Source organism: Salmo trutta, chromosome 2 (assembly GCF_901001165.1).
Source record: "Salmo trutta chromosome 2, fSalTru1.1, whole genome shotgun sequence".
Classification (NCBI taxonomy): domain Eukaryota; kingdom Metazoa; phylum Chordata; class Actinopteri; order Salmoniformes; family Salmonidae; genus Salmo; species Salmo trutta.
Window position 1 is genome coordinate 66,952,491 of NC_042958.1, and position 14,522 is coordinate 66,967,012.

General features: G+C 44.8%; 1 protein-coding gene across 1 annotated transcript in view; it reads right to left on the bottom strand.

Moving 5' to 3' along the window:
- The window catches only part of LOC115161184 (SH3 and cysteine-rich domain-containing protein 2), a 50,745-nt gene extending 39,279 nt beyond the window's left edge, over positions 1-11,466 (bottom strand). The window contains exon 1 of the mRNA XM_029711969.1: positions 10,994-11,466. Within this exon, the coding sequence (XP_029567829.1) occupies positions 10,994-11,083 (90 nt within the window). The 5' untranslated portion in view covers positions 11,084-11,466. The remainder of the gene's footprint in view (positions 1-10,993) is intronic.
- Between the last annotated feature and the right edge of the window lie 3,056 nt (positions 11,467-14,522).

Below are 14,522 nucleotides of genomic sequence, written 5' to 3' on the forward strand. Positions count from 1 at the left end.
AAGGATATTGACTTGCAAAAAAAGGTTGTCCAGCTAAACAAAATCAAAGCATGAATTGCTGTCTTACTCTTACCTTGTCGATGGACTGCTTACAGGGTAAGAAAACAAATATGGCAGTTTGTAATTTGGGTGAACTATCCATTTGAATAAGATTCCATTATATATTCTTAAAGGAGACTATCAATAGGTTATCTTGATAATGTTATGCTATGCAGATACATAGTACACCTTGATCCAGAGCAAACTCTTCGCAATTACTATCCCATATCTCGGGAAGGCCTTGATTTCTTAAATATTCCAAATATCATCAGGGGTGTGAGCGTGTGAGTGTGTGCGTGCGTGCGTGTGCGTGTGTGTGTGTGCGTGCGTGCGTGTGCGTGTGCGTGTGTGTGTGTGTGCGTGCGTGCGCATGTGGTAATCCTAAATGACATCAAGATGAATATATGAAGAATATAATTGCAACAGTAAAAGGTCATCAGTGTCAGCACTCTCTTGTTCTCTTGTTCTCCAACTGTGACTTTTCTGGGTCAGCACTTTGTGTGGCTCAATCAAGGGTATTAGAAGGATCATCATTCAGAGTGTTATAAATGATCAGATCGTGGCGCTGGGTTGGTCTAGCTAATGGTTAGCGTTGCCTCCTCCTTCATCCTTCTGTATTCTCTTGTCGCTTTTCCATCTCTTTCTCTCTCTCGCTCTCTCTCTCTTTCTCTCAATCTTTCTTTCTCTTTCTACCCTTGCTCTCTCTCTACATCTCTCTCTCTCTCCACCTATGCTTTCTCTCTTTCTCTCTCCGTCTCGCTTTCTCTTTTCCTTTCTCTCTCTAACCTTGCTTTCTCTCTCTCCCCCCATCTGTTCTCTGTACAGACAAAATTTTTATTTAAAGGTCAGCAGGTCACTCAGTTTGGCAAGCTGTGTGTGTGTAAACAAACACGGACGTGCGCACTCTCACAAACACTTGCCCAAACCAAAGTTAGCACACAAATATATACAGTCATGCTTACACACACACACACACACACACACACACACACACACACACACACACACACACACACACACACACACACACACGCGCACATGCAAATACACCCACATTTGCTATGATTGCTATGATTGCCTCCATAGTAGCATAATGTGCTGTGAATGATGTAACCTTTACACTGTGGAATGACTGTTTGTGGAGGCACAGTCAAGAAACCAAAACACAGATGACACATCTCTCTCACTTCCTTGCTCTCTTCTTTCACTCTTGCTTGTGTTCTATCACTTCCATCTCTCTCTAGGCTTCACTCTCCTCTCTCTGTCCTATCTCTATTTTTGTCCCTCTTGCTTCCTTGCTATTTTTTCCAGCACTCTATCCCCCCGTCTTGGCACGGGCACTGCCCCTGGCACGCTACCCTGCCCGTAATCACACCTCTAACCTGCCAAGCGCTCAGCCAGCCATCACCACCCAATCAATGTCCATAAAGACAGAGGGGGGCGGAAACAGAGGGGAGGGGGGGAGACATTCAAAGGAGAGGGAACATCAAATGTGGAGAAGTGTATAGAGAAGGAGACAAGAATGAATCGAAGAGAAAACAGAGTGGGTGAGGAGAGAGTTCCCGAGAAAATGTTCATACAAAAAGCGAACAGAGGGAGAGAGGGAAACAAGATAACGACGCAAAGAGAGGGGTGCAACATTAAAGAGGCAGAGAAGGGAGAGACAGATGAAGAGTGCGTGCAGGATAGATAGAGAGCACAGGAGGTTGCTGGCACCTTAATTGGGGAGGATGGGCTCGTGGTAATGGCTGGAGTTCTATTTCAGAGCTGTAGGCAAAGGTGGCCCACCCCACCTTTACAATAATAGGGGAATCACTGCTCCATACCACTTTGATTAGAACTCAAACAGCTTGAGTGGAATCGTTATTTTTATTTGATTTATTTAACCAGGCAAGTCAGTTGGGAACCAATTCTTATTTTATAATGACAGCCTACCACGGCCAAGCCCGGATAATATTGGGGCCAATTGTGCACGCCCTATCGGACGATCATGGCCGGTTGTGATACAGCCCGGGATCAAACCAGGGTCTGTAGTGGTGCCTCTAGCACCGAGATGCAGTGCCTTAGACCGCTGCGCCACTCGGGAGACTATCAACCTCACCCATTAGTCTTACCTCCCCCTTAGAAACCTCCCCCAGCAGGGAGGTAGAGGGGGTAAAAAGGGCCCAAATCATTTGTTTCAGAGAACATAGCTGTCACTGCACCCCAAAGGAGGAGAGGGTCACTTAGCAGAGCGCTGAGGCCAGCGGTCCCATTTAAGACTATGACAAATTCTCCCAGAGCCATTTGAAATTGGAGTGGATAGGGACAGCGAGAGTGGAGAGAGGAGAGAGAGGCACAATACGAGAAAGAGGGATGATACGCCACATGTCCTCCTGGCCGTTATTCACTGAGACTCTCTAACCGGTTGGAAATGGGCCTGTGGCTGCCAGCCGGGGCTTTGGCTTGGCGGGAAGTGAAACATGGGACATCCTTTCCCCCATGTCTTGTTGAGCCAGCGACCCACTGAGTTATGACCCAGCTGGTGGCCAGACAAAGAAAACATCTGTTGCCTGATTGAGTCATAAATTCTCAGGTGACGGTCGAGTCCGCCCTCCCTGGTCGAAATGTACCGTAGCTCATCCCTTTAACCCTTGTGTGTGTGTGTATGCTAGGTGTGTGTTTCCATGATCAATCAAAAAATGTACATTGCGTACAGAGATACTCTTGGTTGAAATAATTGGGGCCCATGGGAAAGGGGATGTCCAAAAACCATCTTTAACACTAACATTTTGTTTCACAAATACTTATTGAGGGCGGTCTCAGTTTGCATATAGATCATTGACAACCTAATGCTGGGTGTGACCAGTTGGGTTCAAACCCGGGTTTCCTGCATGCCTGTGTTAGACGCCTAAGCTAAAGCCTAGGTGAGTATTCAAGTATAAAACAATGTTACTCATCACATAAAGTGTGATTCAGAAAACCACCTCCATTCATACAACCTCTAGTACATGGTGTGCCTGTCTAGACTAACAGTCTGTCTAGACTAACAGCCTGTCTAGAGTAACAGCCTGTCTAGAGTAACAGTCTGTCTAGAGTAACAGTCTGTCTAGAGTAACAGTCTGTCTAGACTAACAGCCTGTCTAGACTAACAGCCTGTCTAGACTAACAGTCTGTCTAGAGTAACAGCCTGTCTAGACTAACAGCCTGTCTAGACTAACAGCCTGTCTAGAGTAACAGTCTGTCTAGACTAACAGTCTGTCTAGACAAACAGCCTGTCTAGAGTAACAGCCTGTCTAGAGTAACAGTCTGTCTACAGCCTGTCTAGAGTAACAGTCTGTCTAGAATAACAGTCTGTCTAGAGTAACAGTCTGTCTAGAGTAACAGCCTGTCTAGAGTAACAGCCTGTCTAGAGTAACAGCCTGTCTAGAGTAACAGCCTGTCTAGAGTAACAGTCTGTCTAGAGTAACAGTCTGTCTAGAGTAACAGTCTGTCTAGAGTAACAGTCTGTCTAGAGCAACAGCCTGTCTAGAGTAACAGTCTGTCTACAGCCTGTCTAGAGTAACAGTCTGTCTAGAGTAACAGTCTGTCTAGAGTAACAGTCTGTCTAGAGCAACAGTCTGTCTAGAGCAACAGTCTGTCTAGAGCAACAGTCTGTCTAGAGCAACAGTCTGTCTAGAGTAACAGCCTGTCTAGAGTAACAGCCTGTCTAGAGTAACAGCCTGTCTAGAGTAACAGTCTGTCTAGAGTAACAGCCTGTCTAGAATAACAGTCTGTCTAGAGTAACAGCCTGTCTAGAATAACAGTCTGTCTAGAGTAACAGTCTGTCTACAGCCTGTCTAGAGTAACAGTCTGTCTAGAGTAACAGTCTGTCTAGAGTAACAGCCTGTCTAGAGTAACAGTCTGTCTACAGCCTGTCTAGAGTAACAGTCTGTCTACAGCCTGTCTAGAGTAACAGTCTGTCTACAGCCTGTCTAGAGTAACAGTCTGTCTACAGCCTGTCTAGAGTAACAGCCTGTCTAGAGTAACAGTCTGTCTAGAGTAACAGCCTGTCTAGAGTAACAGTCTGTCTAGAGTAACAGTCTGTCTAGAGTAACAGCCTGTCTAGAGTAACAGTCTGTCTACAGCTTGTCTAGAGTAACAGTCTGTCTAGAGTAACAGCATGTCTAGAGTAACAGTCTGTCTACAGCCTGTCTAGAGTAACAGTCTGTCTAGAATAACAGCCTGTCTAGAGTAACAGCCTGTCTAGAGTAACAGCCTGTCTAGAGTAACAGTCTGTCTAGAGTAACAGTCTGTCTACAGCCTGTCTAGAGTGACAGCCTGTCTAGAGTAACAGCCTGTCTAGAGTAACAGCCTGTCTAGAATAACAGCCTGTCTAGAATAACAGCCTGTCTAGAGTAACAGTCTGTCTAGAGTAACAGTCTGTCTAGAGTAACAGCCTGTCTAGAGTAACAGTCTGTCTAGAGTAACAGTCTGTCTACAGTCTGTCTAGAGTAACAGTCTGTCTAGAGTAACAGCCTGTCTAGAGTAACAGCCTGTCTAGAGTAACAGCCTGTCTAGAGTAACAGCCTGTCTAGAGTAACAGCCTGTCTAGAGTAACAGCCTGTCTAGAGGTCTGGAGAGTAATGGCACAAAGTTCCACCATTGGGATAAAAACAAACTCTCAGGGAACTACACCCAGACTGTCTCTGGAGCTCTGGAGCTCTGTCCCTGTCAGTACACACACACACACACACACACACACACACACACACACACACGCACGCAGGCACGCACGCACGCACGCACGCACACTCTCACACGCATGCACGCACACACACATTCTAACACAACATACACACATGCACTGAGTGTACAAAACATTAGGAACACCTTCCTAATATTGAGTTGCACCCCCTTTTGTTAATTAGCTTTTTGGACCTAGACTTGGCGCTCTGGTACTGCTTGCCATGCGGTGGCAGAGAGAACCTTCCTCTGACATTGCCTCGTATATATACGTCCTGGATGGCAGGAAGCTTGGCCCCAGTTATGTACTGGGCCGTACGTACTACCCTATGTAGCACCTTACGGTCGGATGCCGAGCAGTTGCCATACCAGGCGGTGATGCAACCGGCCAGGATGCTCTTGATGGTGCAGCTGTAGAACTTTTTGAGGAGCTGGGGACCCAAGCCAAACCTTTTCAGTCTCCTGAGGGGGAAAGGTGTTGTCGTGCCCTCTTCACAACTGTCTTGGTGTGTTTGGACAATGATAGTTTGTTGGTGATGTGGACACCAAGGAACTTGAAACTCTCGACCCGCTCTACTACAGCTCCGTCAATGTGAATGGGGGCCTGTTCGGACCTCCTTTTCTTGTAGTCCACGATCATCTCCTTCGTCTTGCTCACATTGAGGGAGAGGTTGTTGTCCTGGCACCACACTGCCAGGTCTCTGACCTCCTCCCTATAGGCTGTCTCATTGTTGTCGGTGATCAGGCCTACCACAATTGTGTCGTCAGCAAATTTAATGATGGTGTTGGAGTCATGCTTGGCCATGCAGTCGTGGGTGAACAGGGAGTACAGAAGGGGACTAAGCACACACCCTGAGGGGTCCCCGTGTTGAGGATCAGTGTGGCAGATGTATTGTTGCCTACCCTTACCACTTGGGGGCGGTCCATCAGGAAGTCCAGGATCCAGTTGCAGAGGGAGGTGTTTAGTCCCAGGGTCCTTAGCTTAGTGATGAGCTTCGTGGGCACTATGGTGTTGAACGCTGAGCTGTAGTCAATGAACAGCATTCTCAGATAGGTGTTCCTTTTGTCCAGGTGGGAAAGGGCAGTGTGGAGTGAAATTGAGATTGCATCATCTGTGGATCTGTTGGGGCGTTATGCAAATTGGAGTGGGTCTAGGGTTTCCGGGATGATGGTGTTGATGTGAGCCATGACCAGCCTTTCAAAGCACTTCATGGCTACCGACATGAGTGCTATGGGGCGGTAGTCATTTAGGCAGGTTACCTTCACTTTCTTGGGCACAGGGACTATGGTGGTCTGCTTGAAATATGTAGGTATTACAGACTTGGTCAGGGAGAGGTTGAAAATGTTAGTGAAGACACTTGCCAGTTGGTCCATGCATGCTCAGAGTACACGTTCTGGTAATCCGTCCTGCACCGTAGCCTTGTGAATGTTGAACTGTTTAAAGGTCTTGCTCACATTGGCTACGGACAGCGTGATCACACAGTCATCCAGAACAGCTGGTGCTCTCATGCTTGCTTCAGTGTTGCTTGCCTCGAAGCAAGCATAAAAGGCATTTTTCCCATCTGGTAGGCTTGTGTCACTGGGCAGCTCGCAGCTGGTTTTCCCTTTGTAGTCCGTAATAGTTTGCAAGCCCTGCCACATCTGATGATTTGTCTGTTTGACGCTTTGCCTGTTTGATGGTTCATCTGCGGGCATAGCGGGATTTCTTACAAGCGTCCGGATTAGTGTCCCGCTCCTTGAAAGCGGAATCTCTAGCCTTTAGCTCGGATGTTGCCTGTAATCCATGGCTTCTGTTTGGGATACAGCGCCTTGCAAAAGTATTCATCCCCCTTGGCCTTTTTCCTATTTTGTTGCATTACAACCTGTAATTTAAATAGATTTTTATTTGGATTTCATGTAATGGACATACACAAAATAGTCAAAATTGGTGAAGTGAAATGAAAAAAATTATTTGTTTAAAAACATTCTAAAAACACAAAAATGGAAAAGTGGTGCATTCATATGTATTCACCCCTTTTGCTTTGAAGCCCCTAAATAAGATCTGGTGCAACCAATTACCTTCATAAGTCACATAACTAGTTAAATAAAGTCCACCTGTGTGCAATCTATGTGTCACATGATCTGTCACATGACCTCAGTATATATACACACATGTTCTGAAAGACCCCAGAGTCTGCAACACCACTAAGCATGACGCACCACCAAGCAAGCGGCACCATGAAGACCAAGGAGCTCTCCAAACAGGTCAGGGACAAAGTTGTGGAGAAGTACAGATCAGGGTTGGGTTATAAAAAAATATCAGAAACTTTGAACATCCCACAGACCATTACATCCATTATTAAAAATGGCAAGGAATATGGCACCACAACAAACCTGCCAAGAGAGGGCCGCCCACCAAAACTCATGGAACAGGCAAGGAGGGCATTAATCAGAAAGGCAACAAAGAGACCAAAGATAACCCTGAAGGGGCTGCAAAGCTCCACAGCTGAGATTGGAGTGTCTGTCCATAGGACCACTTTAAGCAGTACACTCCACAGAGCTGGGCTTTACGGAAGTGTAGCCAGAATTCTTTTTTTAAATAAGTAAACACGTTTGGTGTTTGCCAAAAGGCATGTGGGACACTTCCCAAACATATGGAAGAAGGTACTCTGGTCAGATGAGACTAAAATTGAGCTTTTTGGCCATTAAGGAAAACGCTATGTCTGGTGCAAACCCAACACCTCTCATCACCCTGAGAACACCATCCCCACAGTGTTTTTCATCAGCAGGGACTGGGAAACTGGTCAGAATTGAGGGAATGATGGATGGCGTTAAATACTGGGAAATTCTTGAGGGAAACCCGTTTCAAGCTTCCAGCGATTTGAGACTGGGACGGAGGTTCACCTTCCAGCAGAACAATGACCCTAAGCATACTGCTAAAGCAACACTCAAGTGGCTTAAGGGGAAACATTTAAATGTCTTGGAATGGCCTAGTCAAAGACCAGACCTCAATCCAATTGAGAATATGTGGTAGGACTTAAATATTGCTGTACACCAGCGGAACTCATCCAACTTTAAGGACCTGGAGCAGTTTTGCCTTGAGGAATGGCCAAAAATCCTAGTAGCTAGATGTGCCAAGCTTATAGAGACCTACCCCAAGAGACTTGCAGCTGTTATTGCTGCAAAAGGTGGCTCTACAAAGTATTGACTTTGAATAGTTGAATAGTTATGCACGCTCAAGTTGTGATTTTTTTTTGTCTTATTTGTTGTTTGTTTCACAAGAAAAATGATTTTGCATCTTCAAAGTGGTAGGCATGTTGTGTAAATCAAATGATACAAACCCCCCAAAAATATATTTTAATTCCAGGTTGTAAGGCAACAAAATATCAAGGGGCGTGAATACTTTCGCAAGCCACTGTATGTACGCACATTTACTGTTGGGGAAGATGTCGTTGATGTACTTATTGATGAAGCCGGTGACTGAGGTAATATACTCCTCAATGCCATTGGATTAATCGCGGAACATATTTCAGTCCTGTAGTGTAGCATCCGCGTCATTTGACCACTTCCGTATTGAGCGAGTCACTGGTACTTCCCGCTTTAGTTTTTGCTTGTAAGTAGGAATCAGGAGGATAGAATCATGGTCAGATTTGCCAAATGGAGGGCGAGGGAGAGCTTTGTATGCATCTCTGTGTGTGGAGTAAAGGTGGTCTAGAGTTTTTTTTTCTCTGGTTGCATTTGACATGCTGGTAGAAATGAGGTAAAACAGATTTAAGTTTGCCTGCATTAAAGTCCCCAGCCACTAGGAGTGCCGCTTCTGGATGAGCATTTCCATGTTTGCTATTGGCCTTATACAGCTCATTGAGTGTGGTCTTAGTGCCAGTGTCGGTTTGTGGTGGTAAATAGATGGCTAAGAAAAATATAGATGAAAACTCTCTCAGTAGATAGAATGATCTACAACTCTACATGAGGTACTCGGCCTTAGGCGAGCAATACCTCAAGACTACCTTAATATTAGACATCGAGCACCAGCTGTTATTGACAAATAGATTTCCTTTGGGTGGTGGACCATTCTTGATACACAAGTGAAACTGTTGAGCGTGAAAAACTCAGCAGCATTACAGTTCTTGACACACTCAAACCGGTGTGCCTGGCACCAACTACCATACCCCGTTCAAAGGCACTTAAATATTTTGTCTTGCCCATACAACCTCTAAATGCCACACATACACAATCCATGTCTCAATTGCCTCAATGTTTAAAATCCTTCTTTAACCTGTCTTCTCCCCTTCGTCTACACTGCCTGAAGTGGATTTAACAAGTGACATCAATAAGGGATCATAGCTTTCACCTGGATTCAACTCATCAGTCTATGTCATGTTTTGTACACTCAGTGGACATACAGAAACAGACAAACAACACTCACACACATACATATACACACACCACACAAATCCAAGTGCAGAGTAGAAGGTTGTCAGGGCTCTGCAATCAATGAAAGCTTTGGATAGTGTTTTTTTCTGTTGTGTGTGATACGTTATTTTTGGGGTTGATAGCTTTGGCTTGTTTCAATAGAAGTACCAACCATTTTGTAAACAATCTTCATTTTAAGAGACAGTAGAAAATGTAGGCCTATTTTCAATTGCTTTTGTATCTTTCTTGCTGGTTATCCACATTTACATGTAGGCCTACCAGTTGTATTATTCCCTATGTAGGCTACTTTTGTTGTTTTATATTACACTGTTTCATATACAGTACACTCACCAGTCAGTTTATTAGGTACACCATCCCGTTCATGAAAATGAATCGCTCGTACAGACAGTGAGTCACGTGGCCGTGGCTTGCTATATAAAGCAGGCATTGAGGCATTGAGGCATTCAGTTACTGTTCGATTGAATATTAAAATGGGAAAAACAAGTGACCTAAGCAACTTTGAGCGTGGTGTGATCGTCGGCGCCAGGCACACCGGATCCAGTGTCTCAGGAACGGTCGCCATCCTGGGCTTTTCACGCACCACAGTGTCTAGGGTTTACTGCAAATGGTGCGACAAACAAAAAACATCTAGTCAGCTGGAGTCCTGCGGGAGAATACAGTTTGTTGATGAGAAAGGTCAGAAGAAAACGCCAAGAATCATGCACGCTAACAGGAGGGCCACAAACAGGCAAATCACGGCGCGGTACAACAGTGGTGTGCAGAATGACACAGCAGACAACCACACCGGGTTCCAGTCCTATCAACTAAAAACAAGAAGGAGCGGCTCCAGTGAGGGCGCGATCATCAACACTGGGCAATTGAGGAGTGGAAAAAAATTGCCTGGTCCGACGATGCGGTTGCGTCATGCTGATGGCAGAGTCAGCATTTGGCGTAAGCAGCATGAGTCCATGGACCCATCCTGCCTGGTGTCAATGGTACAGGCTCATGGTGGTGGTGTACTGGTGTGGGGAATGTATTCCTGGCACACGTTATGTCCCTTGATACCAATTGAGCAACGAACGTTTCCAACACGTTTTATAATTCCCACCCCAAAGAATTCAGGCGGTTCTGGAGGCAAAGGGGAGTCTAAGCCGGTACTAGATGGGCATTCTGTAATACGTTTTAATATGTCAATGCATTTTGGGATAAAAAAAACAATGCTGCTTTATAAATAAAATGTATTATTATTACATTTATGAATATTTGGATCTTGTAGATTTCATCTGGTGACATGCAGGTTCATCCCTCCTTAAGCTATAGTCTTCTCTCAAACAACTCTCTGAGTTCCGACTTTAGTGTGTTCAACACAATTGGAAACTTGGAAAATAAAGAGCTCCAACTGGTAAAAAATAGTTTCGAACAGTCATCCAACTCGGAATTGCAAGTCGGGAACTCGGAACTCTTTCTAGAGCCCCGCCTTTCCGACCTGAAGATCACTGATGTCATGATTTGACCTCGTTTTTCCCCCGAGTTCCCAGTTGTCTTGAAAGCACCATGACACTGTGATTTAAGGCTAGCCGCTAGCTGTCACTTTAGATACACGCTGTCACTTTTGCCGCCTGTGGTGTCACATGCCGGTTTTTCTCAATCATTTTGGGTCTCAAAAACAAATAGAAATGCTTTGCATATAAAGGAAAAATGTAGTCTAAAAATGGTTAGGTATGGCTCATCAAGTCCTCATCATTTGATTCAGGCCATTAACCTGCATTGCATTTAATTTAAACTAATATCAGGCAACTAGAATCAACGTCTTTGCGTGCGCACCTGCAAGGCTTCAAAGTAAAGCCGAACGTCTTACCTTTGATTCGGGCTGAATAGGCACAGTGCTCGGGCAACGATGGAGGTCCCGGTGTTGCGGTTCATTCTCCTTCTCATTGTTTTCCGTCATCTTTTGGCAGACAAGCAGCAGCTATTACAGTACACTGCCAAAATTGGATACCGTGGTTAAATTTGCTCTAGTGAAATACAACAAACGTCTAACGCGACCGGTATTCGCGGGCTATGAACTTGAAAGCATACGTAGGCTATAAAGGCTCATGCTTTTCACTTTCTCACAAGTCAAATCGAAGTAATTTACTCGATAACATTCCAGTGCATAAGGTATCTTGACGCGCAAAGCCACTCCGTCGCAAAAACAATATCCTCTCTCATCCAAAAAAAAAAAAATACGCATATCACGTTAGGCTACTTTAAAACAATTGTAAATATCCACTAGCCAAAGCGTATTACATAGTCTTGTCTTTATCCGTGTGTCTATTGATGAGCGCGGTGCACTGGTTCGCTCAGCTTCTGCCACACGCGCCTTTACTAAAACTTTGATTTAGTGACAAGGTTGGCTCAACCTGATTGGCCTAACCTCCCTTACACTATGTAAATGTTAGTGTAGTACCACGTCAGGACTGGATGAGAGTTGATGACGTTGGTAGACCTGGGCGGTGCTAGGGCGCAGGTGTACGTCTCTGAAGATGTTGATGGCAACGCAACAGCTTGCTAACATGTCTATTCATTTCCTTTCGGTTTGTGGTTCTGACTGCTTTTATGTTGGATGATGTTATTTCAAAGTGGAGTCGTAGGAAGGCTAGGTGGAACGTTGTGTTTCAGCACCATATGCCCGGACAGAGTTTGACTCTTTCCTCACGGTTCTGGACCATATTACAGCTGGACAGCGCCTCTTCCAAAGTAAATCCTGAAGGCACCTAGTCTCATGTTTCAGCACCATATGCCATGGACAGAACCTGAACCTTAGAATAGCCAAATCACATTAAAAAAAGGGGGTGAAACACAATGAAAATCTTCAAAAACATCAAATACACTTTCTCATAGTCAACTTTACCAGGTCAATCTACTGTAATAATTAGTGGTTTTGCTAAAAAGCAGTACTTCTCACTTGCAAGCATCCCCCCCCCCTTCGAGTTTTTAAATATGCACCCACCCCATGACGCCGAGCTAAATATAGAAGCTATTGAATAGAACAAGGAGGATAGAGAGGCATATAATATTATTCACTTACAACACCGCAATGCTGAAAACTCAGATGGGACAGGCAATGGCTACATAACCACCACAATTACTCATTTATCTAAACACAGACAGTAGCTGATCACTTTTATCAGACCGTCCTTGAGGTTGTAATTGGCACTGCGGTTCATGCACGTGTATTCATTACTCATTCCCATGGGTTCTTAGTCACGTCTTGTCCATTCTGTTACAGGAATAAAAACAGTATCACATATTAGGCCAAATATTAGGCCATAATACGTGATCGGAGGTTGGTTGATTGTTTCGCCGGCTAGCTTGTATTTCCACATTACATTCCAGAGGCACATTGAGGCCTAGCTTTTGAGTGACATAGTATAACTTAATTGTGTGTGTGTGTGTGTGTGTGTGTGTGATACATAATACATATCAAGTGTATTAGCTACTCTGTAACCCGAGTTTCATACAGGGCATTTATGTTTGTCGGGATCATGTAGGTTGCATCTCAAATGGCACCCTATTCCCATAGGGCTCTGGTGAACAGAACGTCCACTATGTAGGGAATAGTGTGCCATTTGGACCATCGACTGAAGTCAAATATACTAAGAGCTTTAAGCACTACTTATGGTGTAAGTGGATTAGTGAGGGCGAGGAGTGACAGAGAGAGAACATGGCTGTTACATAAAAAGGACATATTTTATAAATTGTGTGTAAGAGCATTTTTAGTCCCACTTAGAGTACGTACTCATCCTTGCTGTACTATTCTATTCTCTCATGGCGCATTTCTCTCTCTCTCTCTCTCTCTCTCTCATTGACACCTCATCACACCATCCAGAGGAATCAGGTAGAATGGAGATGTGTGGCTCGTGCTGTTATCAGGCAGGGTGGGGGCGACAGCTAAGATTCTGGACAAATGTCCACGTCTATTTCTCTCTCTTCTCCTTCCACTCCTGACTGTGCACGTGCGGCCCTCTACTCTGTGTTTTTGTTTCCCAACTCTGCCTCCACAAACAGTCATCCCGCAGTGTAAAGGTTACAACATTCGTAGCACACGGCAGGGCACAGAAGTAGCATTAGAGGCAAGCGTGTGTGTGTGTGAGCTAGTGTGCATGCAAGCTGGAGTATGTGTGGCTTTTTAAGATCCAGAAGCTCTTCCACAGTAGGTAGAGAGCAAGGGGATAAGTCTCCTGGCTCAGGAACATAAGCAGGCTGAATATCTGGCCCCCCCAATTAGCATAACACCTCTCTCTCTCTCTCTCTCTCTCTCTCTCTCTTCATCTCTCTCTCTTTTCATCTCTCTCTCTTTTCCTCTCTCTCTCTCTTTTCCTCTCTCTCTCTTTTCCTCTCTCTCTCCCTCTTCTCCTCTCTCTCTTTTCATCTCTATCTCTCTTTTCATCTCTCTCTTTTCCTCTCTCTTTTCCTCTCTCTCTCTTTTCCTCTCTCTCTCTCTCTTTTCATCTCTCTCTCTCTCTCTTTTCATCTCTCTCTCTCTTTTCATCTCTCTCTCTCTTTTCATCTCTCTCTCTTTTCCTCTCTTTTTTCATCTCTCTCTCTCTCTCTCTCTCTTTTCCTCTCTCTCTCTCTTTTCCTCTCTCTCTCTCTTTTCATCTCTCTCTCTCTCTTTCCTCTCTCTCTCTCTCTTTTCCTCTCTCTCTCTCTCTTTTCCTCTCTCTCTCTCTATCTCTTTTTCTCTTTTCCTCTCTCTCATCTCTCTCTTTTCCTCTCTCTCTCTCTCTCTTTTCATCTCTCTCTCTCTCTCTCTCTCTCTTTTCATCTCTCTCACTCTCTTATTCCTTTCTGCTGCTCTGTCATTTCTACTGAGTGCCAACTTTTTGTTTCTTAAATCTATTTTGGTACAAAAGAGGCCTGTGAGCAAATAGTGCTTTCAGCCTTCTCGCTCTGCTGGGGGGGGGGGGGGGGGCTGTCTGCTCTGGTGTCTTTTTAGACTCAGCTCCGTGGCATGTTATTTACCAGTGCTTCTGACGAGTGACCTCGTTTCACCGGCGTGTTCATTATTATCGCAAAACGGAAATAGAAGAAAGTTTTGGGCGTGATTTGGAGGAGAACGCTGTGGGGTGTGTTATGATGCGCCACAATGCCAGGAAAGGCTGGGCGGTAGCAATCACAGTGTGAGCGGTTCCTCACATCATTAGATAGGATGTGCATGAGCCACATAAGTTACTTTAAATAGAATCATCTGATTATATTTCTGTGATAAAGCTCATTGATTCTTGAAGAATGTACCTCGATGACAAGAAAAACTCACAAGGCCTTTAAGACTTCTTAAATGTAACTAATTGTAATTGAAAATGTAATCTACATAATCCCCCAAAAAGTAATGATTTATCATG